General features: G+C 34.8%; 1 protein-coding gene across 4 annotated transcripts; it reads left to right on the top strand.

Annotated features, from left to right (window-relative positions):
• The first annotated feature begins 259 nt into the window (after positions 1-259).
• LOC109034239 (tRNA endonuclease ANKZF1) lies at positions 260-27,584 on the top strand. Of its 4 annotated transcripts, none has more exons than XM_019047275.2 (14): positions 260-504; positions 8,650-8,767; positions 9,272-9,472; positions 11,482-11,639; positions 13,230-13,341; positions 14,144-14,292; positions 15,792-16,017; positions 17,770-17,943; positions 19,280-19,492; positions 22,377-22,578; positions 23,423-23,564; positions 24,754-24,915; positions 26,479-26,606; positions 27,244-27,584. In XM_019047275.2, the coding sequence occupies exons 2-14, from the start codon at positions 8,656-8,658 to the stop codon at positions 27,257-27,259; spliced, it is 1,995 nt and encodes a 664-aa protein (XP_018902820.2). In that variant the 5' UTR covers positions 260-504; positions 8,650-8,655; the 3' UTR covers positions 27,260-27,584. The 4 variants fall into 4 exon arrangements, with proteins under 4 accessions (XP_018902820.2, XP_072151978.1, XP_018902819.2 ...); XM_072295877.1 differs by lacking the exon at positions 27,244-27,584 and adding an exon at positions 1,873-2,052 and having other exon boundaries at positions 3,555-8,767; positions 26,479-27,000; XM_019047274.2 differs by lacking the exon at positions 27,244-27,584 and having other exon boundaries at positions 26,479-27,000.
• Positions 27,585-27,882: the final 298 nt, after the last annotated feature.

Consider the following 27,882-nt stretch of genomic DNA (forward strand, 5'->3'; position numbering starts at 1 on the left):
TATAAAGGGACTCTAGAATGAGGTATCACAAGATAGGGGTTGCCATTAGAAAGAAAAGTTGGGGGCCCCCCGCCCTCTCTAAGGGGGGACCAAAATTTTGAACCCCCCAAAAGATAGGAACATTCCCAAAGTTTCATTTTTTTCTATCTCGAACCGTTCGGAAGTTAAAGGGAGGGAGGGGGCTGGGGCTGGACTTTTGAAACGTCAATGACTGGTGTTGACGATGACGTCATAAAGCAAACCCTAACCTCTGAATTTTTTCCTCGTTTTGTTTTGAATTTTGATTGCGAAACGATTTTGGAAACGATACGTTCCCTTTTATGCTTTTCAAGACTCTAAAGTTGCTCCATCGGTCGTTGAATGTTTCTCTAATGTTGGCGTAGGCTGCATTAAATATTCTTGGCACTGCAGACAGCAAAAGTTTCAGGGAAGTTCTTTCCTCAATGATCTACTCCTCCGTGAAAGCTGGGTTTGTTTCGACTGCGAAAGGATTTTCTTTCCGATGTAAGTTCCTTATTAAAAGTAATGTCATTTTTGGTTCTCATCCTATTTTTGTGCTGCTTCAATGATGATGGAAATTGACTGTCTATTTACCCTCTCTTTCCAGTCCATTGTTGAGTGGTTTCAGAGCTGCCTCCAGCGGGCCGATTATTGAAAGTTTAAAACAGCCTGATTAGACATCGAATTGCGATATGTTGCATGGTTTAGATAGGGCTATGTCTTGTCGTGTCAGGGTGACACAGTTTCAATAATCGGGCCGCAGGATGTCAGCATTGGAGCTGCATTTTGGCTGAAGTAAGCGAACGATGGGCATACTGCCAGCCTACATTGATTGATGTGTCTGAAATCAACTACCTGCCCGTTTTTAAACTGAAGTTGATAATCACAATACTGTTGGATTCAAAACCATAATATACAGAGAAGGTGTTTTCTACATTGTCAGTTCATAACTCGTGGATGAATTGATTTGCCAACAACCAAGGCTGTCGTCGTATCATCCGCTAGCACAAAAATTGATGTAACAGACAAATTTTTCGTTGCTGACATAACTAACTACCAAACCATCCTCATTATCTCTTCTACCTCCCTCTTGGCCCCCCACCTTTGAAATTTTCAGAACTTGCTGTTCTGACATGCTGACTAAACTTTACTTGATTCAATATCAAATCAGTCTTTTGCACAACATCCCAACTATTACGGACCATTAATTAGCTCTTCCGTGAAGAGCATTTGTTAAAAATCTCTTTGAAATGGTCAGCAGTCATGAAATTTTTAAGATTTTCACTGTTTATGAATGGCTGCTCACTATGATGCTCTGCAGTATTTTTGAGTATAATAGGTCATTTTCAGATGGCAGGTGAATCTTTTCATATGGGTGGGTGGGGAGGCAAGTATTAATAGCCTGCAATATCTTTGAAAATTGTTGATCGATGTTTTTTATCTATTCTTTGAGAAGTGATAAATGTTTCTGTGGAAATGCAAAAATTTGGCTGAATAGAAAAAATGTCTAGTGAAGGAAAATAACCAATATCCTGAGGTTCTGCACACTTGCTTCCTGCTAATCTTATGTGGTAGAAAAAAAACCACCAAACCATCAGCAGTATTTAGTTATTTTCTACTGTTACTGTGTTGTCAAAAAAATTCAAGAACCAGGAGAAATGAGACTTTATCCAATACACGTTTATTCTCAATTTTTAACCTACACAAAATCTTACCTCTTGTGTCATTTCTTTCTCATATTTATAAAATCTGAAAAGTAGTGAATTGTTGGATGGTACCAGGTTAACTAGCTTGTGCTCAACTCTTTTCGTTTTAAAGCACAAGTAAGTAAATCTGCATTATCCAATAAGTAAGTGAAGTGTCGTGATGCAGGGGACCTCATGGGGAAACCGGTGACCTGCAAGTTTTGACGTATCTACTGCAGTGGTGGGAGGCAGTGAAATGGCTTTTCATCCCCGTTTTAATCGGGATCGGTATGTCAACACTCACATGGCAAACAGTTTGTGTGGATAGTGATGTTCCTGGAATAAATCCACCACAACCATTTTCACAGTAAGTGTCAAATACTGTCTTTCTCATCTTATGTATCCATTTCCTCTCCACTGTCCTATACTTAACCTAAGTGTATATTAGAGAAGACACGTTTTCTTTAATATTCTATTGTTCTATTTTATCAATAATCACATATTGACGGTGAAACAATAATGATGCGAATTGCGATTTGCCATGCCGCAAACTTCCTGTTATAGAGCAATTTCTCAATAGAAAAATATTGGAAGTCATTTTTTTAAAAACTTTTTTAAAAACTGGATTTTTTTCTGTGTGATTTTCTGCGGAAATGTCAAGCAATAGTGTATGTTTGTTCTTCTTAGATGAAATAAGAGCAAAGAGTTTGAGACATTGCCAAAGGTTACGCCATTATTCAATTTCATCAATGATATTTCCCCTTTGAAAAATGTACTTATCAAAGACTGTCCATAAAATACTTATTGCTCCAGGAGTTAGGGGGAACTGAGGCTGTGTTACAGAGGAGGAAGAGAGTCTAAGGTTGCAGTTCGTAGTAAGTTTTTGGGAGTAAAAGTGAAAAATTCATACCGAGAATTTCTTAGCAGCCAGTTTCTGCTTTTCCCCAACACCATGTGCCAAATGCGCCCAGAATTAAACTCACATATTGGGAGGGGGGGGGGGTGGTGAAAATGACGCCCAGAAAAGTTTATGGACCCTGTAGATTTTTTTCAAACTGACTAAAAATAACTGGTAGCACTTCGATACTGGTTGGTAGGTATTGATCACACTGATTGTTTCCCAAGGCTGACCAAGGTGCAAAGAAGATGTTTGAAAAATCTTTCCTCCAATTTTTGTCTTGTTTGTATCAGGCATTAACTTCAAAATATACCTTCCTACTAGTAGCAACAACTATTTAAAAAAAAAGTTTTAAAAAGCTTGTAAATTTTAAAAAGACATTTTCTCCAGAAAACAGTTAAAAATTATGATGCAGGAATCCTTTTGGGGTATTTCAAAGTTAAATACCAGAGATAAAGTGTAATCAAATAATTTTAAAACTGGTAAAAAAATTGTATTTTTTTTCACAAATCTTTCATGTAACTTACTTTAAAAAAATATCCAAAAATAGTTTTCTAAGTTTTTTTAAAGAGTTTTTGAAAAGTGCTTTTTTAACGGTCGTTTTTAAGGTCGTTGTTACCAAGTTTTAACAAAATCGTTTATACTTACACTATTATATGTAAAGCTTATACATTCTGCTAAATTGACTAATTGCTCCAATCAGTCAGTCAGTGAAAAAATTCAATTGTTGGAGTTAAATATTTTAATTGAAAACTATGCAGTTTTCCTGGAGTATTTATGTGACCTTTGATTAGTTGAGATTTCTGCCATCAAGAGGCATAGAATTGTCAAAAGCCCTCTGTCATAATCGGAAGAAGCACATCAGAATTACGGATAAACATAATGGAATTTTGGATTTTATTGTTTAAAACTTTATATCCGGAAGTAAAATTATACTGTTACCACTTTGCTTTTTACTGACTCTTTTTCAGGCAGCCTGGCCCAAAGTTTCATCTGGGATACATGTTTGCGCTCATCATTGGACCCATTGTTGCTGCCATTTTAATTTTTCTGGAATGGCCTTATGACCGCAGTCTAGCTTAATGGGTCCGTATTGGACTGACAAGCACGTATTGCTACGAAATTTCATAATTATTTTTAGCCCACCTTCCATACATTAGCTTCTTGAATGTATTAGAGAACTTGCAAATGCTCCGTTTAATTTTTTGTTGCAGCTAATTCTGATGAATAATTCTACCAGCTTAGTGGGATTTGTCACTATGCCTCCTCAAAGTACAAATATTTAGGTTAAGAACCTTATTGGAGCGGTGATTTCACCAACACCCCTCCTAAACTTATATCTCATGATGATGTTCTGTAATTGTAAGGCGACCCCCATTGTTGTCGATCATAATTCTTTTTTCCTTTTTTGCATTTCTTGTACCTACCTTCGTTTTTTGAAAATTAGCATAGCCAGTCGCTTGTTTCATGATCACCGTGAAATTTTGTTGCCTTTCAAGTCCTGTTGATTCTTCTTTTAACCCATACTTAATTTGTCAGTTATAGCACTCTGTATATTGTATGATATTCTTCTGACTCTATCATGATGCATATAAATTAATTGGTTGGCATTATGAAAAAGTAGGAAAAATAATGAGACCAGAGTTAAATATCTCCTAGTTCAATCCGTATAGTTAGAGTACAGAGTGGAGTAATGGCTGGAACTGTACCTACGTTTTTTTAATTGCTTTCCTGCTTCCTTTTGTGGGAAAATTAATTTGCTCGAACGCATTGTTCTATAAATACTTCCTCATTCACAACTGATTAGTGCATTTTTTTTTTCATTCACCAATTAATTTTTGCTTAGCAGTGATTATTCATAAAAATATGGAGTGATTCATCACCACTAATTACTAAAATAGAATCGGCTCTTATAAACATGCTTTCATATCTTGGAATTAAAAAATGCTATTAGCTTTCCTCTATTGTAAAATGTACATTTGAAACATGGCAGTCATTTTTGTCAACAATTGAATTGTCAAATCAGCAATCAATTTTTCCAAGTATATCACCTGTCCTGGTAATTTTGTTCAGCTAATTTTGCCAGAATGCCAATCAATGGAAAATGAGCTGTTCTCTGCTGCAACCACAACCAGTTAGGGAGCTGCTTTCGTTTCAAAGTCATGGCACCAATCCCAGTACTTTCGGGAATCCTATGCATACTTTTGAAGAAAAGCTAGAAAAAATTCTCCTAAATTCAACTGTTACCTAATCGAGAGTGTACTTTAATGTCCACATTAATTGTGTACCGGTGAGATTTGAAGATTTTACCGATTATTTTGCACTCCGAATGAAGTTTTGAAATGATAATTTATGATAAAATTAATTTCCATTCATTATTCAATAAAAAACAATTATTGCCATGTACAAAATCACACGGTTAGCATACTGCATAAGAAACAAGCAAGCAACAGTACCAAAAAAGAGAAATCTTTTTTGCTAGTTTTCACTGAGCTCCTGTCATTAAGATGAGGTGTTATCAAGCCCATGATATCAGAAATATACCACTGGTCTTAATTTCTTGTTGATTTCCTTTGTTGGGAATTCAATATGAGTTTAAACACATTTTTCTTCGTTTTTTCCTTTTCTATGTTGCCATTTTTATGAAATATTTTTGAATTGTCCAAGTATTTTTAAGTAGCTACTCAGAGCATTCTTATGTAAAAGACATATTATCAGGGACATTTGCAGCTTAATTACGTACAAAGATATTTTGCATGGACCTCTCTCATCTCTGCAAGTTCAATTTTGATGTAAAAATGAATCAATTTCTCATCTTTCAACTTATTTGTTTATTAATGAAACTTTTCATAGATAGCAATAGTAGCATCCAGTAATGTAAAAACTGTAAAGCTATTGTATAAAATCTGAGCGAACTTTGTACCATTTGTTTAAAAGCCACAAGAAAAAAATCATCATTGATTTCGTCATAATTGGTCATGTCATGGTTTGATCTGCTTTTGTGGTGATCTGCTGTACATCTTAAACATCAGTTATAAATGTAGAGAATTTAATTTTTCGCGCTAGTAAATAATGGTAACTCCCCGTTTGTCATTTTTGTCAAATCTCTTTGATATATTGTCCTTTTTAAATTCAACCCGAGTTTTATCAAGGTCTGGATTTTTGTGATATTCTTTTACCCCCTCTCATTTTTCCCCATAATGTAAAAGCATTCCTTGTTCCTATTATTATGGTTTTTAAAATAGTTTTTGTGATTTACTTGTGTCTCTGTCTATCTCTGTTCCTCTTGTATTTAAATCTTCGATGCTGATTATTTCAATTTGCAAGTCACTATTCATCATTGATTTAATGGCCATTCCTTTTTTTTCTCTCTTATAATTTTCAAAAACAAACATTGTAAAAAGTAGTTAAAACAGCTGTAATCTTTGATTCTTTTTATGCCATTATGAGTCGAAAGATTTTGCGCCATTGTGTCCTTACTTTAGTTTTGTCACATTCACTCAGCTTTTTTAGTAATTTTAAAAACTTGTTCAGAACAGGTAAATAGGTGCTTCCTGTTGCTCAAAGCAACCCATTTACACAGGTCGTTTTGTACCTTAATTTGTGCAATGCTGTCATCATACTCAATTTTATTCATACATTTCATCTGAAGTTTGTTAATATCATTGTTGCACTTTGTAGTAAATGAAAGTCTTACAAGTTGCTTCTGGAACCTTTTATCTTGAAGCATCAACTAGTCAGAACCGTCTGCACGGTTAATGCACTTAAAAATTGAACATTCTCCTCTCTCTTTGTCTAGAATGAGAAGTTCCATTACCCTTGAAAGTCCTCATTTTCCCCCCTTTTTTTTTAAATTTCTCTTCTTGGACAAAATACTCTGAGCTATTTACCCTTCATGAAAACAAATGTTATGAATGAGTTAGCTTCATATTTTACTCTTTTATTTTAAGACGTGTCCATGAGTATTTCATGTCTTGTGTTTTAACCCCTTATCTTTAGAATAACTGTTTCCAAGTGCCTTAATGTTCACCTAATTTAGCTTTAATTTAAAATATTTGGCCATTTGTTAAATTGTTATGTTCAGGTATTCCAAATGTTGTACTTCATAAGTTTTTTAATTACGGATTGATGACGACATTGCCAGACCTACAAAGAACTGATCGTAAATGTAGACATGTGTCTGTGGGCTTTAGAAGTTCAAAGTTTCAGTTCGCTTGCAAAAGGATTTGATAATGGCCAATTTAATTTGACATCTTACAAAGCCTCACATAATTCCCTCATATTAATGATTAAGCTTTTTTTCTCCCAATTTTTAGGGTTTAAATGTGATTAATTCTATATGTAAATTTAGTATTATCATTTTCATTTTTCCAATTTTGTCACCTTCATCTCTCCTTGAAAACTGAAAGCACACTCTTCGTACCTCACATTCAGCCTCTACTTAATGTGAAAAAATGAATTTTCAGACATTCCATAGAAATTTTCGAGTGTTTTCACTCATTCAATGCTGGTTTAAGATTTTCAGCTCTTATAATATGTTAAAGAAAAAAAAATGCACCTATGTCTTGAAAATCAAACACAAAGAGGCTGCAATTAAGCTCAGCAATTCATGTTTAGTAGGAGAGATGACTATAATCACAATTTCGACCCTATATAATTACTTTATCTTTTGGAGTGGCAAAAAATTCGTTTCGCTGCAGTAACTTGAAATAAAAGGTATTTGTTAAATAACACAAGTTTTGAGTTTTTATTCAGTTCCTCGCTTTCTAATTTTTCTCAATAGCATCTTATCAAGTCAAAATGATTTTTTAGGCATATAAATCAATTAATGAGTATCTGATAATTATTCTCGGGAAACTGAAGTTTTGTTAGTTTCTATAATAGTTTTGCTTGGGAGAAGGCATTAATCCAGATAACACATCAGTTGTTTCTGAAACTACATCCTTACATAGTATGTCTCATAGTGATTCTCAATAATTTTCATGGAACACAAAGGTCATAAATAAGTAACAGTTCATATTAATAAATTAAGAGGGAGAGACAGATAAAAAAACGGTGGCTTGCTTACGTGAATAATTGTGTATTCCATTTAGCAATTTAGTAATTTAAAAAAAAAAGGGGGGGGAGAGAGAGAGAGAAAATTAATGAGGATTAATAGTACGCTTCAGGTTGTCTTCAAAATCTTGTGAATTAGAAAGTTCATCATAGATTTCAAGAAAAATGTTATATAGTTCTCTTTCAACAAAATGAAACCCGCGTGGAGATTTACATCGGACTTAAAATTTCTTGACTCCAGGCATCAATGTGCAATAATCCAGCGCAGTGCAATGCAGTCCAGTGCGCAGGATACAAACTTTAGTCAGAAAAAATTGAAAATTGAGTCATTGAGACCAGAGCATAAAGGAAATTTTATGAAAATTTTTGGACAAAAATGCTGTATCAAACCTAAATAACAATGAATTGAAGTTTTCAGCGGAAAAATACACATTTGAAGGAAAGATATACAAGAATCTAATCTGTTACATTCACGGCAGTAAACTGCTGAATTATAACGCAATTTTGCATTCTGTGCTTAGGGGAATCGACTGAACAGCTTACACTTTATACTGTAGAATACTGAAGATAGTTTTCCATTGAGATCTTAAAATTTAATCTCGGGATCAAATGTTTATCTAACTTGACCGAAATCGCTTTACTGAAAAATTTTGCCTCTGAAAAATAAGATTGCTTTATTTATAGACGATCACAAATCAGAAATACAACAAAAATTGAAATGTTTACCCTATCAGAAATTGGAATACATATTCAAGCTACCGTGTGCTTAACGTTTGATTGGTACCTATCAGATTCCATTAATTTGGCAGAAAAAAGGAGAATCCCAGTATTGACAGTAAACAAATCGAGAACGAAAATTTAGATTATTTTCACCTCCTCCAATTAGAATCTAACATCAGTAATGTCCAGTTGTTTCTTCCTATCCCACAAAAAGTGAAGCATCTTATAAGAATTTTCTGTTTCTAAATAAATAATCTCTCTCAAATTTCATTTTGAACATTTTTGTTGCAGTGGCTGATGGATGTCAAACAAGTTGTTCCAATTGGAACAAAAACCTTTGAGTCTCTTTTAGATGGGCTAGCATTACTGAATTTGAACTCGTCACAACCAGAAGAAGTGAGCAGTGCAGGTAGAACATTTTCCAGTACCTCTGTATTCCGTACTATGATTAATTCGAATAATCAAGGCACACAAATTTGAAAAAATTGAACACTGGAGCGCATTTTTTTTGCCTTTGTATCCAAGTTTTAAGTCGACAAATAAGTTCCTGTACAAAGTCATAACATAATCATCTATGTAATCAAAGCTACAAAACATACACAGGTCACGAGTAATTTTGAGCTCTAATAGTCTCAGATTTTCTCCTGCCAATAAGTCAAAGATAAGAAAAAATATTTTAATTGTGAAATAAGGAATAACATTTTAAATTTAACTGCAAGCCTCATGGAGGAATAGAATTTCAAACCTCTCCATCTTAGTCCCAACTTGCGATTTGGTTCCTTCCTGCTGAACTCTCCGAATAATAACCATACAAGTTACTTTTTACCACAGGACCACCCCTCGTTACTTCTCCCTCACCTCCTTTTTCCCCAATGATCAGTTATATTTATTTTTCATTCTAATTTTCTTTTAGCTGGAGCCCTCAAAACTCACTCACCTCCATCAGAAGAAACTACGAAATCAAATCAGACTGGTTGCTCTGTCTGCAAATGCTCTTTCACTGATCATGATAAATTTCGGCAGCATTTTAAGGCGGATTGGCATCGTTACAATTTGAAACTAAGTTTAAAAGAAAGAGATCCAATCTCTGAAAAGGAGTTTGAAGAATTTGAAGGTATATAATCTTACTTTATAACATTGCTGAATTATTGGATCAACTCCGGTATCATTGAAATGAATTATGATCACATTCACTAAATACTTTAGCTGGGCACCAGATAAGCTCCTATACTCACTTATTGTTCCAAATCATACTTCAGTATTTTGCTTCGGTGAAAACCCTCAATGGTATTTAAGGTCCATTCTCATTTTTATTTTGAAACTTCACGAGCCCAGTTAAAGTTAATTGTGAGCTACGAAATAGTTAGCTGTGTAAGCTAGTTGCTTTAAAAGTCATAGGTACTGACCTCAGTTAAATATCCTGAAAGAAATAGCGCAAGTCTAGGTATTTCCCCCCCCCCCCAAAAAAAAAGAAAAACCGTCCTGTTCCTCCTAATTTATCCTCTCAACATAACCATACCTCCATGTCATTACATATATCAGAAAGTGATGATACTATTAAAAAGGGACACAGTTTAGCGAGGTCCTGACTCTGTTTTTCATTCCTGACCCCATATCATTCATTTTGCAATCCTAAAAAAATATTGTAAGCCTGAGCTACCTCTTTAATAGAGGAGGAGTCAATGTAAATTTTTTTTGCAGTCACAAAAAAATCTCTCTTTTTCATGATAACAACGATTGCACGAGGACAGTACTTTCTGTAAAGCAAGTACCTATGCAAAAGTATCCTTTATAGTCAGAACAGAAAGAACTTACACAATTGAAGGAAATTCCAATAAAAAAGCATCTCTCTTTCGTAACTTTGCACTCTAACTTTGTTAAAGTTATGGACTGGTTTTGATACATTTTTAGAGTTAATAGTGGTGAGATAAAAATAAAGTTCAAAATAGGTACTTATAATATCCGATTTGGGCACCAGCTGGTTTTTATTAACGTAGAACCAACGAACCGCAAACAACGGGATGAAAACAAATGAGGCAAAGTTTAAGATAATGTTTTTCACTGTATTGATCCGAGATAACAAGTATACGTTGCACAAAATTTAGAAAAGAGAAGCGAATGAAAAGTTTGTCGAGTTTCCACACAATATCGAGAATTCACGCAATGATGCACTTTCCTGTTGAGCCACTTGACAAAAGGGATTTGAACAAGTCACTTGTGTCTTAAAGGTATAGGAGAACCTTTTGGTTGAAAGATGTTAAGAGAGGGTCTGAGGGATGGAAAAAGACCTCCATTTGGGCGCAGCGCACGCTGATATAGACTCGCTGATGTTACGGGTGGTGAGACAACAAGTCTACACATGATTGGCTGGCTATAATCTATGAAGCTATCAGTTGCAAGTCTAGTAATTAAAATTAATGCAGATGGACTGAATCGAGTCGTGTTATCAACAAGATCAGAGACGGTCGTCTCTACGCTCCACTGCTCTTAATAATCTCGACTCCCATCTTATCTCATTCTGTGAAACTCTTATAAACATTGTGTCAAATTGTGCTACAAAAACATTAGAACATGTGATTGGTGCTCAGTGTAGAAACTCCCTGGTGCCTGTAATCGGTGTGGCACCATGGATAATCACGTGATTAGGCTTAAGCCGGGTGAGGTTATGCCGCCGCCACACCCTAGAAATGAACCTTCTTTAAATCAATCTGGTAATTCTAACAATATTGACTTCAACGAAATTCTTACAGAGGCTAATGGAGCTATTACTGCCCTTATCCCTACAGACAATTTAGATAGCCCTGTTGTTCAGAAATTTCGTGAATTCAAAAACCTTACAAGTAAATTAACACTTGCACTCCAAAAGTCAATTGACGATACTAATAATTACAGACATTTAAAAATTAATTAAATACTAAGTAAATAAATAAATTAAATACTAAAAAATTAATACTAATTTAAAAAAAAGATGGACTGAATAATTGGAAGTAAAGAAAACTTGAGATCGAAAAATAGAGTTTTATGAAATGAAAAATGAATGTTGGGAAAAAATTGAAAAGTGTCGACAAACATATTATGTATTTTTTGTTTTTATTTTGTCTGATGTATGTATCTAATTTTTAGATGATGTCTCTAGTATCTCTGGCTCGGAATCAGAAAGCAGTAGCGATGATGACTCCAATGCTAAGTTAGAAAAACTGTCCAAGGATGCAAGAGTCTTGTTTAAAAATTCAAACAATCAGGTTTTATCACTCTACAGATGCCTGTTCTCATCAAGAAAGGTACTTATTTACACTTAGACTCAGGTATAATAGTGGCATCACAAATTAAAAATGCGAGGAATGAAACAAGGTAGGATGTAATGTAATGTTTGGAAGTTTTATGCTTTCATGAGCATAACATGCTTAACACATTAAAAATGCGAGGAATGAAACAAGGTAGGATGTAATGTAATGTTTGGAAGTTTTATGCTTTCATGCACTAACTTGAAGCAATTCAACATGATTGTCCACACTTCAAAAGTACCGATTCAAAGACTGCTAAGCTGACATCAGTTTTTCATTTTGATTTGCATTGCCATTGAAAACTAGTTATTTGATAGGTTAGCTAACTTTTTATCAGTTTTAAACATCTTTTCAAGGTAGAATTGTCCTCAGAATGTATGCGTCTTCCCCTGTCTGTGCATGGTACATATTCTTAACTTGACAACTCCAAGTTGAATAAAGCTTAGTTAAGTACTAGGGGACTATGCCCCCTGGCCGCCACTTGGCCCAACGTCCAGAGGGCACTTCGCGCTCTCTTAGGCGCGCTTTGACATAAGAACGACCAAAAAAAATTAAAAGATTTCCTCATCCGACTCTCATTTGTCCAATCACCTTCTGGCGGGAGCAATTGGATCAATAAGAATCGCATGAACAAATCGTAATTTATTTCAAACCTTACGCCAAGACTGGAGCGTTTCGTCGCTTTTGGATAGTCTAGTAAAGGAGTATACCTTCGATTCACTTATCTTACCCTACTAACAGACCAAGATTCAGCATTTCCTGCTTTGTTCAATTTTCCGCTAAATTTGAAATTCCTGCCATTTTTCATCAGTGGGAATTTCAAATTTTGCCCCCTTTCCTCTAGGCTCCCTGGTCTACTCTTATATAAAGAAACCTGAGTACTATATCCAAAATCGGATTACAGTGGGCTCATCTGAAGACTATCATCTGTCAATAACTGCAAAAATCATGGAAATCGGTGCAGTAGAATGCTAAAACAAACTGTGACAAAAAATAAAAATTTACATTGTTTTAGTGGGAAAATTTGCAACTTTATCATGTAATATAGAAAAACCTGGGTCATATTTTCAAAATCTGGATATAGGGGGATCATCTAGAGATGATTGCCTGTCAATAGCTACAAAAGTCATGAAAATCAGCCCGGCAGAACGCTGGAAATAAGCGTTACCATATATGCAAATTAAGGTCTTAGAGCTTACAGTATAGATATTATAGTGTCTCAAGCTCTGTTTAACCTCATTCACTGTCGAAAATGTTTAATCATATCAAGTAATGTATGAAACAAGCAATCTTCACTCGCTGCTTTCCTTGAAAAAGGTTCCAATTCCAAAAAAAAAATTCGTGTATTGAGCACCTCTATTTAAGTCAGATAGCTTGCTTTGAAGGGGCTTATAAATTATGTGATGGGTTTTCTTGAAATTGGCTTGAATGAGAAAAATTGAAGTTTGCACTATAATAGTCAATGAGTTAAGAGGCTGGTATTTTTAGAGAGATCTAATTTTAACTTTCCAATGGATAATTGTTCATTTTTTCTCCCTAGCGATTCTTATAAGAATTTTGTCATCCTCTATCTTATTCACCTTGCAGGAGGATGTCTCTGAAAATGAATCAGTGCTAAGAGCAAAAGCATTGGTTCAAAATCCTACTTGCTTAATCATGATGCTTGGAGGAGGGCATTTTGCAGCCGCACTTTTCAAAGGTAAATTTGAGTCTGTTTTTGATCCTATCATATTTCAGATTTTCAAATAATAATAATAAATCAAGTTCAACAGGAAGGGGCTGAGAACTTAGATTCATTAATCGTAACACCTTTTTGTACAGGAGAAATAATGGCATGCATTTTGGTCCTACATCAGGCCAAAGAAGTTGTTCTATTTCTGCTGTACTTGCCAATTATTAAAAGAGATTTTTGTTTTCATTATCATTATATATTTGCCTCCATGCTTTGTAGCTCCATTGTCGAATCGTCCAAAAAATAAGAGGTAGTTCTAAATGTTGGCTCATTGCAGTGAAGAAGACTGCTGCAATTTAAAAGTCAACATTTCAATCACAGAAAATAGTTAGGGGGAATGATGCACGACTTTTGAAACAAAGAAAAAAGCAGCATGACCATAGACATATAACACAATGTGTGAGTTATAAGTCTATGGGCAAGACGCATCAGTCAATAGAATACAAGTTGGTGATCATATGATCAGCAAAGATAATGTCATGACTCTGTATAACACGAAGTATTCTCACTCTTAACTTAATGAGGGGAATTATGCTTAAAGCAAGATTTTTCTCTGTATAATGAGAACAATTTATGTAACGTAGAGTCATGGCTTTACCTTGGCTGATGGTATGATCATAAACTTGTGTCTTTTGAAACATCTTGCACAGTATATTAGTAATACTACTAGTTTAGAATATGATAATTGCATCAGCTTTCACATATACATACTTTTTTTATTGTCTGAATGTTATTTTTTAAACATTGAGAATAATTTTGTATGTTTCAGATGGCGAGCCTATTCTTCATAAAACATTTCATTCTTACACTGTTCGTCAAAAGCAAGGCAGCTCCCAGAGCTCGAATGACAATAAAGGATCCTTTGCCAAAAGCGCTGGTGCCAGTCTGAGACGTTATAATGAAACTATACTTGCTCAGGTTTGTGTTAATTTGATAATCTTTTTCAGGCCTTGATTTTTCTTCTTTTCAAGCTTCAATTTATGAGTTTTAATTTTTCACCTTTAATACATTAATATCCTCATGTTATATGTAATTTTTTTTCAATGGGCCTGTTGCAAACTTTTGCTAGAGCAAAAATAAGAGTTCTTTCTTATAGATAATGTCTCAAAAATCGCGATGAGCGCATCGGCAAAGTCTGAAATCTACTCGACATAACTTCACAATCTGCGTGAGAAATTTGTGTCTTTTTGAGCTTCCCGCTTCAAAAACGATACCACGGCACAGGTGAACATTTTGTTAGAGGAGTCGTCCCATTGTCGGCAATATTCATCATGGCCGACGCTTCCGCAGTTCCGTGCGTAATTCGAGGAGAACTCAAGGTCAATCAAGGCGGGCGAGGAAAATATGAACTATGTTATCTCGTCCTGTCACACGTGTTTTGGCGGATTGGCGTCGGCCATGATGAATATTGCCTACGATGGAACGACTCCTCTAACAAGATGTTCACCTGTGCCGTAGTATCGTTTTTGCAGCTGGAAGGTCAAAAAACTGCAAATTTCTCACGCAGATTGTGAAGTAATGAGTGCATTTCAGACTTTGCCGATGCACTCATCGTGATTTTTGAGACATTATCTATAAAAACAACTCTCATTTTTGCTCTAGCAAAAGTTTGCAACAGGCCCATTCTGCTCAAAGATCTTGAATTGTTACTAAGAATTTTAATGACGAATGAAAAAACGTTCTGTGTCATACCTGTTTCGTTTTTAAATCATTCTGTTCCAGCTGGCAAGAAGCCAACAAATTTTCTTGTTATTTTTTACAATCTATTTTAATTAATTAGCTTTTGAGCATTTCTTCATTTCAAAATTTGGAGGTTTGGGCAGTTTTCTTTTATTTTCCTCGAAACAAGATAAAAGCAGATACAGTATACCTCGGATTATCTGAATCCTGGTTTATTCAAACTCCGGATTAACCGAACGATTTTTGGGAGGACAATTTTTTTTAATGCATTTTTTGCACTTTCTCAGAACAAGACCATTTTCATAACCCCTTTCAACCCACCACATGCTTGTTTGTTTTCCAAACACAGATGTACTCGGATTTCCTGACCTTTGTACCTTTGAATGAATTAGATCGGACTACGCATCTTGCATTCATACATTTCCTAATCAGTCTGTTTTCAATATCAGTGGTGGCAGTCACACTTATGTTGCATAAAATTAAGGAATACTAATGGCCCCCGGATTATCCAAAATTTTTCGTTATCCGAACCGGCGGACCACCACATTAGTTCGGATAATCCAAGGTTTAGTGTAGTGTCAATTCATTACCATTGTAAGATTGTTCATGTTACAATGTATGTTCGTATATTTTCAACAAAATCATGGGGCTTAGAATGTAAGTTTGTTTATTTCTATTGAGTTCACAGGGTCTTTTTTTGTTATTTTATTTCTACATTTTTAATATTCAATTTACAGCATATTCAAGAAATAACTGCAACTTGGGCCAAAGAAATTGATTCCTGTGATTTTATATTTTATCGGGCTGTTGGACCTGGTAATAAGAAGGCATTTTTTGGTGGGAAAAACCCTCCTCTTGATAAAGCAGACCCTCGTGTACGTACAATTCCATTCAACACTAAAAGGGCAACCTTCAATGAAGTAAAGAGAGTCTACAACTGTTTGAAATCAGTCTTGGTCTATGGTAAGCTGCATTCTATTGATATTACTATACTACTGAGCTACACCCCTTGTCTGCTCCGTGGCCCAACCTCCAGAGGACTCTCCGCGCTCCCTAAGGCCTGCTTTGCAAATCTCTGTTAGTTAATCTAAATAGAACGGGCTCATTTAAGGACTATCCCCTATCAATAGCTGCAAAAATCATGAAAATCGGCCTGATAGATCATTAGAACAAAATGTAACAAAAAATGAACTTTTTAATTGTTTCAGTGGGATAAATCACACATTAATTACATAATATAAAATGTATAAAAACCTGGGTCACATTTCCAGAATTGAATAAAGTAGGTTCATTCTCTAAAATATCGCCTGTCGATAGAGACCAAAATCTTGAAATTCGGTAAAATCGAATGGTAGAACGAATTGTTACAAAAAATACATAATTAAGGGCCCAGAGAGCTTATAGTAATGATATTGCACTGAATAGGTCATTGTTGGGTCGCATGTCCCAGAATTGTGTTCTGAAGATTGACTCTTACAGGAGATCAGTGAGAAACAATGAAATTTTTCAAAACATTACGTTCAATTGACACTTTACAATATCATCTTTTGAAAGAAAAAATGGATGATGTTATCAAGCAGTGCCCACTACTTCACCATACACTATGGCTTTATCAATCTGTAACTATAAAAATTTGTTCCTGTTTTTTCTTATGTAATAATGAAATACCCAGGCTTGAAAACCCTTCCGTCCACTAACACAGTTCATGTCATCCAGAGTGTCCCTCAAAAGGCCACTTAGAAATATTCTTATCATTTGCTCTTTTACAAAGTTCAATAAAAGGAGGGGGGAGGCCAAACTGATTAACTGTCCAGAATAACTTTGCATCTGTGTTTAAAGTTGGATCAAAGTAGCTGCCATATTGTCACAATGGATAATCCTAAATACATATTATTGAAAAGGAAAGACCATATTATTGTGGCCTGGTTTTTTTTTTTTTTTTTTTTTTTTTTTTTTTTTTTTTTTTTTTTTTTTTTTCATGAAGCATCAACTTCAATTCATAATAGGGTTAAAATTAATATGTATAAAAGCCCCAATCATTAGACGTCAAAAATAATTGTGACAAAAAAAAGGGAGGTATCAAGGTTTTTTTGGCCAGAAAAAAATGTGATTGCTCATAAATAATGCACTTAACTTACGATTTTTCATGAATCATATTCTAGCTTAAAATATTGAAACTTGCAACTTCAAATTTAGCGAATAAGAGTCGTATTCATAGTCATTCCTTAAACCCAAAGGCCTCCTTAACCAATGTGATTCTCATGGCTGACACCATACATATTTTTAGCGGTATCATTTTCTCTTAAGGGAACAATAATGTCTATGGAACAACCATGATTATGACCCTTCCTGGCACTTGCAATTTCATGAATCTATCAAGTATGTAATTAAAATTATTCTTCATATATGCTGTAAAAATTATGTATGAAATATTGTCATGCGTAAGTTTGTAACTTATTTTAATCTTATTTTGTAACTTTGTATTAAATTGATCCTATCGTTGATCATAAAATTGTATAAATACCAATGCCTTATATCATTTGACAACTGCTAAAAAAAATCAAACTCTAGAAACTGGTGCAATACATCTAAAAATTGTTGACTTACAAGAATTTTATTAAGTTTTGTCTTTGTTTGTTTGTTTGTTTGTTTGTTTGTTTTTCGTTTATAATCCTCGTTTTAAACCAGTTATTTTTTTCCAAATTATTTTCTCAGATTTTGATGAAGTTTTGTCAGTTGTCTCCAAACCACCAAATATCTCTGAATCAACGGAACAGAAACAACAGAAACAGGAAGAAAATTGTGTACCCAACGTAGATGAAGTAAAAGAAACTCCAATTGCAATAGAAAAAGAGTCTAGTAGTTTGATGTTTTTTGGAAACAATTGTGGTAAGTGAAATATACCATAATATCAAGCCATCTCTTGTGAAGTATATAATTTGAGTCAGCAGGACTGTCTATTAGAATAGTTTGAGCTAGATTTAAAAACTAGATAATCCACTCAAAAAAGCCTCTGCTTTTTTTGATATGAGCAACTCCAGCTTGAAAGCTATAAATTGTCAAAAATTGTGCCTTTGATTATTTTGTGCACATATACTGCTTCTACTGTATACATAAATGATTGGATTATCCTCTTAAGTCTAGCTGTTAGCAAAGGTTAAGACGGAAAAGGTATTGCTTGGAACTGCATAATAGGTATTCTGATCATGAGCAGAGCCCGATTTTGGGAATGAATAAGAGGTTAAAATAGTTCACCAGGGGGCAAACGGTAATTTGACCGTGTTTAGGAGAAAGGAACCAAGCCACATCAGCTAATGCCAAATTTAACTGGGCAATTTAATTTTTTACGAGAGAACGTTTGTGCAGATTCTTTGGAAATTTCAAGAAATTTGCTTTGTACTATGCAGAAAATTCATTGAAATTTGCACAAAAATCCTCATGAATTCGTTTTCATGCAAAAAATTAAACTGCCCAATTAAATCTGGGGATAGCATATGTGGTTTAGTTCCTTTCTGCTTAACATGGTCCAATTATGCGCAATCAGGGATCACAGTTGTCAGTAAAATGCGGACGTTAATTACAATAGACTGGGGACAACACATGTGATAGATGAATGCTGTGATCTGTTTCCTAAATTGTAGACAAGATAATCCTATTGTGTATACTATTCTGTTTGAATCGCTTTTAAAGTACAGTTGCTGTATGTATATGTTCTCAAAATATTTTCAGAATACTCGGCCAACAATACATCAATGACTCAAAATATATTCAGCTTTTCAGTAACACCACTGTTTTAACATATTGCATTCTGCCTTATACTTATTTCACTTTCATAAATAATTAAATGGATGCAAAATGCACCTAAAATTTTTTACAAACACCAGTGATGGAACTTGATTGTGGAAACTTAAGTGTATCGCAAGAATGAAGATAGACTTGCTAATTTGTTTAGACAATTATACAATTTTTAATTTGTATTCCCTTTGCCCTGTCAGATTATATCCATTATATCAAAGTTTTCCAAGAAGAAATCTGAACAACTTTGAGGGGAAGAGTTCTGTATTTTCAGAGTAAGCTACAGCATTGAAATTCTTTTATATGAATGAGAAGTGCAGCTTAAATACATACTGCTGTCTTCTGTCTGACAATAATAGCTAACATTTCATTTAAATCATTTTCAAATGGTTTTAAATTTCCTGCTAATACATAAATTTCTGGCTTTTAGTGTTGGCTGAGACGGCTCCATTAAAAGAAAATATACCTGTACGGAGAAATTTCTTCGATGAAATTAACAGCTCATCATCTGAAGAAGAACAGCCTGAAGAAGATAATGCTGCAGAGAATGAAGCACCGGATGATTCAGGCCATGAAGTTCCCAATGTTGTATCAGTAGGACGGAAGAAGAAGAAGAGGAAAAGAGGGAAGCAGAAAATGCTCGGTGAGCAGTTTTTTCATGGGTAGTTTTTAGTAAGAGGGAATCAAATAACATGGATTTAGAATCGAGTGAAGTTTTATCTCTCTGTAAAGCTTAGTGTCTTTTTGTGCACTAAATATTTTTTGCAGAACTTATATTTTTGACAGGAAAAAGTTTACCACTAGACGAAGTATGAATTTAAGCACTCTGATTTATGTTTCCTCTTCAAAATTTCATGTAGAACATGATTCAGGAAAATAAAAAGCCTCCTGAAAGTGATTCCTAACCAATATATTAACGTTTTTATTTATTAGTTACAATAAATTTGAATTTCCGGCCAACAAGAAATATTAGAGTCCAGGTGAATAAAATCATGTACAACAGTTTTAACAAGCTTCCTAATGGGCCCGTTGTAAACTTTTGCTAGAGCAAAAATAAGAGTTGTTCTTATCAGTAAATGTCTCAAAAATTACGATGACCGCTTTGGGAAAGTTTGAAAAGCACCCCTAATATCACAATCTGTGCAAGAAATTTGTGTTTTTTGAGCTTCCAGCTGCAAAAACGATACTACGGCACTGGTGAACATTGCGTTAGAGGAGTCGTTCCATTCAACCCCTGTGCACTAGGATGCTGCACAATATTCAACATGGCCGACACCAATCCGCCAAAACACATGTGCCTGGACGAGATTCTAACCATTTGTTAACAACCCAGTGTGTTTACATTCACAATTTCTTCGCGTTGATATAGATCCTCTTTGGTTGACCTTGTGCTCCTTATTGCGATTTGAGCCGGGAAGCATCGGCTATGTTGGGTATTGCCATTGCAAAAGAGTTGAGTGAAATGACTCCGCCAACGAAAAGTTTACCCATGCTGTGTTATCGTTTTTGAAGCGGGAAACTAAAAAAAACGCAAATTTCTCTCGGAGATTTTGAGGTTAGGAGTGCATTTCAAACTTTGACAATGCTTTTATTGTGATTTTTGAGACATTTACGGATAGAAACAACATTTTATTTTTGCTCTGGCAAAAGTTTGCAACAGGCCCATTGAGCAATGTTTCTTCTCTGCCGTGTGTTGCTCAAAGTGTAAACAACATATAACAGTGGCGCGGAAGCGCCGCAGTTGAGTTTGCCATATTTTCATACCCCAGAGATTGTAATGGTAATATTTTTTGATGTATAAGTTGAGAAGATCATGGTTTTTTTGATGTGTCAATGTCCTGTGTTCTGCCCTGAATGTGTCTTGTCGTTTCATGCTCCAATTTATGTATTATAAAACGTTAATATCTTAGTCAGGAGTTCCTTTCAGTAATACGAGATCTGTTAGATTAGAAACCGGATTTTGGTGATAACTAGCCCACAATGCGTCCGAATTAGGTTTTCTTGGACTTTCCTGTTAGCTGAAAATATACTTAAGAACGCTACGTTCACAAATTTGAAAAATCTTCATTAGCTTCGTTGGTATGTGGCTTGAAGTAAGGCAACCTCATGGGTGTTCTGCGATTTTTAAGTTTGACCGAACTTGTCTCTCTTTTTTCGGACTTGCACTACATTTTTCAACCCTTAAGGATGATTGGAGTTTCATCTCCATATCGTAGCCGTACACTCAAGTATTGTCACCGAAAATTATCCCATACAAAAATGTAGGATCATTGTTAGAACGTTCAAGCAGCTAAAGGAAAATTGACATTCGGTTGGATTTTTGTTCAACAGACAACGATCAAGGGGCAAGTGTACCTGAAACTCGATGCATGTCTACATATTCTATCAAAATTGTATGTACAGAGCCTTCAGAAATATTACACTGTTCAGCAAGCTCAAAACGACCATTTTTGAGCACTTTTGCCCGCATTTTATCCACGTGACAAATGTCAGTTGCCGTTAGATGGTCGATTCCCATACTGCTCATCTTCAACGAACTTCTTACCAGTTTTGAATCGTTTAACCCACTCAAAACAGTGAGAACAACTCATAAAATGATCTTGTTAAACTTTACTTAGCATACCAAAAGTTTCGGTACAAAGTATACCGAGTTTAAAACAATATTTAGTGTTAAATCTTTGCTCTATCTGTGATTGCATGATGAAAATTGCAGAACGCACCTGACTTACTCATTTTAAAGATGACACAGAATAAACACTAATCAAAATAAACAAAATCTGAGAATCTAGCGTTCTTCAGTATGTTATCAGCTATCAGTAAAGTCCAAAGAAACCTGATTTGGATGCACACTGGGCCAGTTATCACCAAAATCCGGTTTCTAATCCAACCGACCTTGTATCCCTTGAGCAAATCATGCTCAACGTTAAATTTAATGAGAAAATATTAATTATATTGCTTAAATTTGCACCTTGTCTTGTGGTCCATAACCAGTGCAGTTGACTCTTTGGATATGCAGGTAGGGGTGCTCCAATTGCTTTTTGGTAAGATTTAAAAACAGTTCCATGAAAAAGCATTATCGATGAGAAAACTCTAACTAATAGTTGTCGGAGTTTTCGGAGCTGGATAAAATAAGCTGTTGCCATGTATATCAGTTTTTTTTGGCCAGGTAACTCAACAGACAGGCAAACAAGGCAACAATGCTTTAACTTGGAGCTCACACAGTGCCAAAAGCACCAGCCGTTTATGAAAAGAGCAGCTTTATTGGAGCATAGTAGCATGTTGATCAAGGTGTATTGTGTATTTAATGAAGTAGCTGTAAGTCTACAACCACAAGTATCAAAAAAAAAAAAAAAAAAAAAAAAAAAAAAAAAAAAAAAACATCAAACAGTTTGCAAAAGACATAGGTGTCAATATCAACATGTCAAAGATGTAAATTCAAAGCTCTGTTTAATAATGATGCACCTAATAAGTTCTTCATTTTTTCCTTTCACTGTAATGTAGAATCTGTACTGTAATGCGTTTTTCAGATGAATCGACACCTCCAGATGTGTATTTAAATCGTATCTTTCTGTCTGCTTTGGAGCAAGAAGATCATGTCATCTTGGAACAAGCGATAGCTGAAAATGCAGACAACAAATATTTGCGGAAAGGCCTTAACAGCTATATTGACGAAGAAAAAAATACCCTGCTTCATTTTGCTTCCAAGAAAGGATATTTTCATCATGTTTGGTATTACCCAAATTTTAGCTCTAATTTTAGTATTTACAATAATGCCCACTAGAGGTGTCGTCAGCTAAGTTGGCACCTATTTACATTCCGCTTGCAAGCGACGGCTATGCAGTTGTCCAATGGTGATTCAGTATTGACTAATGCTCGTGATTGGGTTGCAGTCAGTTCTCGATTGCTATTGGACAATCGCATCGTAATCGCTTGCAAGCGAAAAGTAAACAAGTACCAACTTAGCTGAAGATACATCTATCTATCTTCTAGTTCTCTTGGTAGATTACCTTCATCCTTATCATTGAATATTAAAATATGTTGGACTGAACAGCATTGTGTATTGAAAATATTAGGATGAGAGCCAATACGCTGTGATAATACATAATTTGTGAATTTATTACTCACATTGGGTTATACTAAATGCCGCGGCCTTTCGGTTACACAGAAACATCATCAAGGCAAATAGACGAATACAGCAATAATTTAGGAGACAATTTGAACTAAAAACGCATAAATAACATGGGATTTAGTGTAAAATATGCTATTCGGTTGGAGAAGTCCTCATATCCTTATTCTTCTTTGTTGACAAAAGGGGGAAGAAGACTCAGTGAACATAACGTCTCTGCAAATCAAATGGGCTCAATATTTCCAATTAACTTGCAGGCATTAGTCTGCTTCTTTCCCAACGCTACCTTACGGAGATTCTCACTGAAATGCTACACTGTGAAACAAACATATGTATATAAATGTATTTACAAATGCTATTTCTATGCCTATTTTCTCTAAAATACCGCATGTCCCGGTAAAAACTAATTCGATCCTCGTATTCTGAATTTCTGTCTCTTTTCCTCAGGGTTTTATTAGAGGCTGGCGCTAGTCCTTGCTACAAGAATAAAGCTGCACGCACTGCATATGATGTTTCCCTGAATAAAGATACCCGAGACACTTTCCGGCGATTTTACGCAGAATTTCCTGAAAAATTTGATTATACAAATGTAAGTACTCCTTTCTTCATATGATTAAAGTAGTTTTACTTAGTTGTGTCCATGGCCATCTTAATTGGAATAACATTATGATGAAAGAAAAACTAAATTGTTATGGAAGTCACATCAGATAGTTCCATAGATTATCATAAAAAAAAGCTCTTTACATACACATGTTTCAGTCACGGTCAATCATTCCTTTTGAAGTATAAGAATGACAAGCTATCCTCATATTTTTATTTCTACTAGCTTCAACTAAATAAAATAGTATATATTGATTTATTAATTTATTTTTTTACACTTTCTATGGATAAACTCTGTTTTCAAAAGCAAAACAGACTAAAATGACAAGATGAGCATGTGGAGACAGACTCTCAACTGTTCTACAAATTAAAACTACGCAGTTTGCACCCTTCAAGCAATTTTGTATAAAAGCTGTCCTGAAAAAGGAGAGTTAGCATTTTTCAAAGATATGATCAAATGTATTGAGGCGTGGTTTGGGGTTTGTACATTAGATTAGTAGCTTTCTGAAGAGCCCTTGTTAAGCTGATTTTGTCAGAAATTCGCCTCTATGGGGATGTCTCGTCAATGCACAAGAAAAAACCCGCCATGATTCTCTGGTGGCTTTCAAGTTTCCAAATAAAGTCTGTCAGCCTCTTGTTGTGTAGTGGTTGATGTGCTTGCCATATGAATAAGGGATCCTGGATTCAATTTCTGATGCAGCAACCTGAGATTGATGATCTCAAACAAGGTTCACTTGCAAGTGGATGTAAAATAGAGGAATGGGGGATCAATTGTAGAATCAGCCCCTCAGGGCTACTTGAAATTGGTGAAAGAAAAAAAAAAAACTAAGAACACTGCAACAATACGAATAAAATTCTCAACTATTTGTATTTTTGGTCGACCTCTTTTATCTCAAAACAGATTAACTCATAGTTTTTTTGGGGAATAAGATTAACAATATCTATTTTGCTAGGAGTCTATTTTTCAGTAATTCAGAGATATGAATATCTAAACTGTAACTTTAGATTTAATGATAGTGTATTTGAAAATTCTTTTTTTATTTTGACTGGATTTCACAGGTTACATGTAGCGATTGGACTGAAGTATTTGATATTATCCGGGTGTTAGTATTTGATATTTTGCTGTCTAGTTCAAAGATTTGATTAAAACGGAAAAAAACATGTTTTCTTTGTTTCAGTCTCACATCCCTAAGCCATTGACTGAGGAACTAGTAAAAGCTCAAAATGAAAAAAAGAGAGAGAAAAATCGCAAAATGAAGCAAAAAATAAAGGAAAAGAGAGAGAAAGAGAAGGAGGAAGAGGATAGGCTCAGATTTCTTCAACTTAGTGACCGCGAGAAGGTATTCTTCATTTTAACCCTTTTTTCTTATTTATTATCACATTAAATTCCTGTTCCTGTAAAGATCCAATTCCTATGTGGAAAATGTTGGAATGCAACACCTTCAATGAAGGTGTGTTTTAACAGTCTGGATGATTTTGTCAAAAGAATGCAAGATCAGATCTGCAGTTTGGCCCTAGATGTTCTTTTTTGCAAATATTTGGAGAGAATTTAATCCTACTATTAAAATATGTTATTTTATACTTACACATTTTCATTTAAATATTTCGTTAACGCAGCCAAATTTTTTCCACATTAGGTATTCACAGTGAGAACCATTGGCAGGGGTGCTTTGTGAGAATATACAAGTATACCTCTAATTAATTTTGAAAAATCTGCAACATTTATTGGTGTAAGACAAAAAAATAGCGCAACTAAACGAAAAAGCTGCATGCTACCCAAGAGCAGCCCTCATCATCTTCAAAATTAAGTAGTTACTAAACATTTAAGAAGACAAGAGTCAGCTGGTCTTTCATAAGTTTAGTTTGATTCACTATGAGGTGTATACAAACTGTATAAACTTTCTTTCTTAACCCTAGTCTGCCAAACATGGGTCATTTTTGACCCGGCGCTTCGTAAAAGAACGCCCAATTTTCACCCACTGCCCCTGGAAACTTTACCTTCACAAATTGCTCTACAAAAACATTGAATTATATGAATTTAAAAGAAAAACCACTGGGAAAAAAAAAATTCGAATAACTAAAACTTTTTTTTCACGACTACTGCGAGAACGACAATACCGGGTCAGTTTTGACCCGTCTCCCATTTCCTGCGGAATTTTCGGTTTTTTTTATTTCAACGACTCATGATGATGCTGCAATCATCCCTGAGGTAAAATCGAAGCCAGAGATCATGTTATATACTACAAGAAAACTAAAACAGGGGTTGATACGATGGCTTAAATGGTCAGGTGCTGTATGGGCAGACGACCGACGCGACGGTGGCCATTTGCGTTTATAATGAATATGTTAAATGTCGGCCAATCTAAACTTTCGAAGAAAAAGAAAATATTAGGCCTATAGTCTAATTTTAGGTTTCCCTGATGTAAAATATCATTTAAAATATGTGCACGCATTAAAAAAAACTAATAAAAAAGAAGATCCTGTGTATTTTAAATACAGGTCTAAACTGACCCAGTATTGGCAAACTAGTGGAAAAAACTTGTTTGGCAGACTAGGGTTAAAACATGTGGAGTATTCTTTTTTCTTCTTCTTTTTTTCTCTTTTTTTTTGGATGGCTGAGTGCTCCTATGTCTGGCATTATGATGCTGCTTTGTGTTGGAGTGAAATTAAGATTATACCTCTGGTTATTATGACGAGTGTGACAGGTGACTGATGTCATATAGTCCCAAGTGTAGCGACCAACTAGTTAACTTGAATTTACAAAGTTCAGTATAATACCTGAGCCACCTGAGCTGATTTCTTATTAGTTCTAAACTGTTTTTTCTCACCTTATCCTCAGTTTTCCCCATAACTTTAATTTCTGTCTTTAAAGTCACCTTTTGTCTTGCCCATTGTTTTTTCAGAGAGCCCTTGCTGCAGAAAGGAGAATCTTAGCGCAGCAAGAAGAATCAAAGACAACTGCTGCATTACCAATCATTATCACGCGGTGCTTCCTTTGTGGTTGTGACATGACTGGCAAAATCCCATTTGAGTATGATTTTTATAAATTCTGTTCCATGTCCTGTGTCAAAGTTCATCGAAGCAAAAAACCAGAAGGCTCATGACATTAATACATAGACTAATTGCATCTGCTCAGACATTGCTACTTTATTTTTGTTGTCTGTTTTAGGTAAAAAAGTTTAAAGTTTCAACCAAGATGAATAAGACATAGTTAGTAAAATTAATAAACATTATATTAAGTAAATAACAGGGGATATTTTATTTATGTGTAAGAAGAAGACTAGCGTTCAATGGTATTTATGATTTTTGTGAACATCTTGAGAAGATAGTGTATAGCACTCAGTATGATTTGCACCCATTTCATTGATGTTGTGTAAGTTTTTACCACAATTCAAGGAAACATGTAGAGATGATCCTTTAATGTATGCTCAATGTTGATTTTATTTTACCAAATCCTACAACTCACCCAATTGCATCGACAGTCAACAATCAGATCATTTTTGAAATTTATGACTTTTCAAGAATACAAATCAATGAACTTTTGATTTAATAGATCAATAGCTCCAAAAATTTTCATTTTTTTTTCCAGAATATTTTTCTTTGAACAAATTCATATCATGGTACTTTTTTTGTACCTTATACTTCATTCTTGAACATCTCTATCACAGGTTGTCAAGATATTGATTGAAGTATTTGTTGTGAATCAAATCAAAGGCTGCAAGTATATGTTTTCAAAAGGCCCATTCAATAGAAAAAAGATTACTCACAACTGAACCAGTGATTTTTCACAGTCAAGTAATTAACCCTCCCAGTCTTGTCAGTAAATGTAACAATGTAAGTACAATCATTATACTGAAGTCTAATGGGAAATTTAAAAACTAATATTTGGTTTTAAATGATTTCAAATAGTCTCAAATTCCAAAAAATCATCATTCAAATCGATTTTTGAGCAAAACTGTTAAGGAGGTCTTGGAGCTTATATATATGATTATTGCGATGAAAAAATAGTGCTTGCCTCATTTTGTAAAAATATATTTTTTAGTCATTACCGTCACTTTTAAAACCTCACTGTGCTTGAAAACCCGAGCTCTGCTCATGCCAGCCACGGGTTTTGAGATAAAGAAGAAAAGTTACCAAGGAAAATCCTTTTCGGCTTCGGCTGGACTGCGTTAAACAGAAGGGAACCAAGCCACATCAGCAGCTTTATTGCCAAAAATTGGGCAATTCAAATTTTTTACACGATAACGGTTAGGCGGATATTCATACAAATTTCAGTGAATTTCCTGCGTTGTACGAGGCAAACTCCT

This window comes from Bemisia tabaci, chromosome 2 (genome assembly GCF_918797505.1).
Source record: "Bemisia tabaci chromosome 2, PGI_BMITA_v3".
In the NCBI taxonomy this organism is placed as follows: Eukaryota; Metazoa; Arthropoda; class Insecta; order Hemiptera; family Aleyrodidae; genus Bemisia; species Bemisia tabaci.

Excerpts from the sequence above, each read along its gene's own strand:
- LOC109034239 (XM_072295877.1), top strand. The coding sequence starts at position 8,656 with ATGGATGTCAAACAAGTTGTTCCAATTGGAACAAAAACCTTTGAGTCT. Across the intron at positions 14,293-15,791 it reads ATGAAACTATACTTGCTCAG|CATATTCAAGAAATAACTGC; the intron begins GTTTGTGTTAAT and ends TTCAATTTACAG. Across the intron at positions 23,565-24,753 it reads AAAAATTTGATTATACAAAT|TCTCACATCCCTAAGCCATT; the intron begins GTAAGTACTCCT and ends TCTTTGTTTCAG.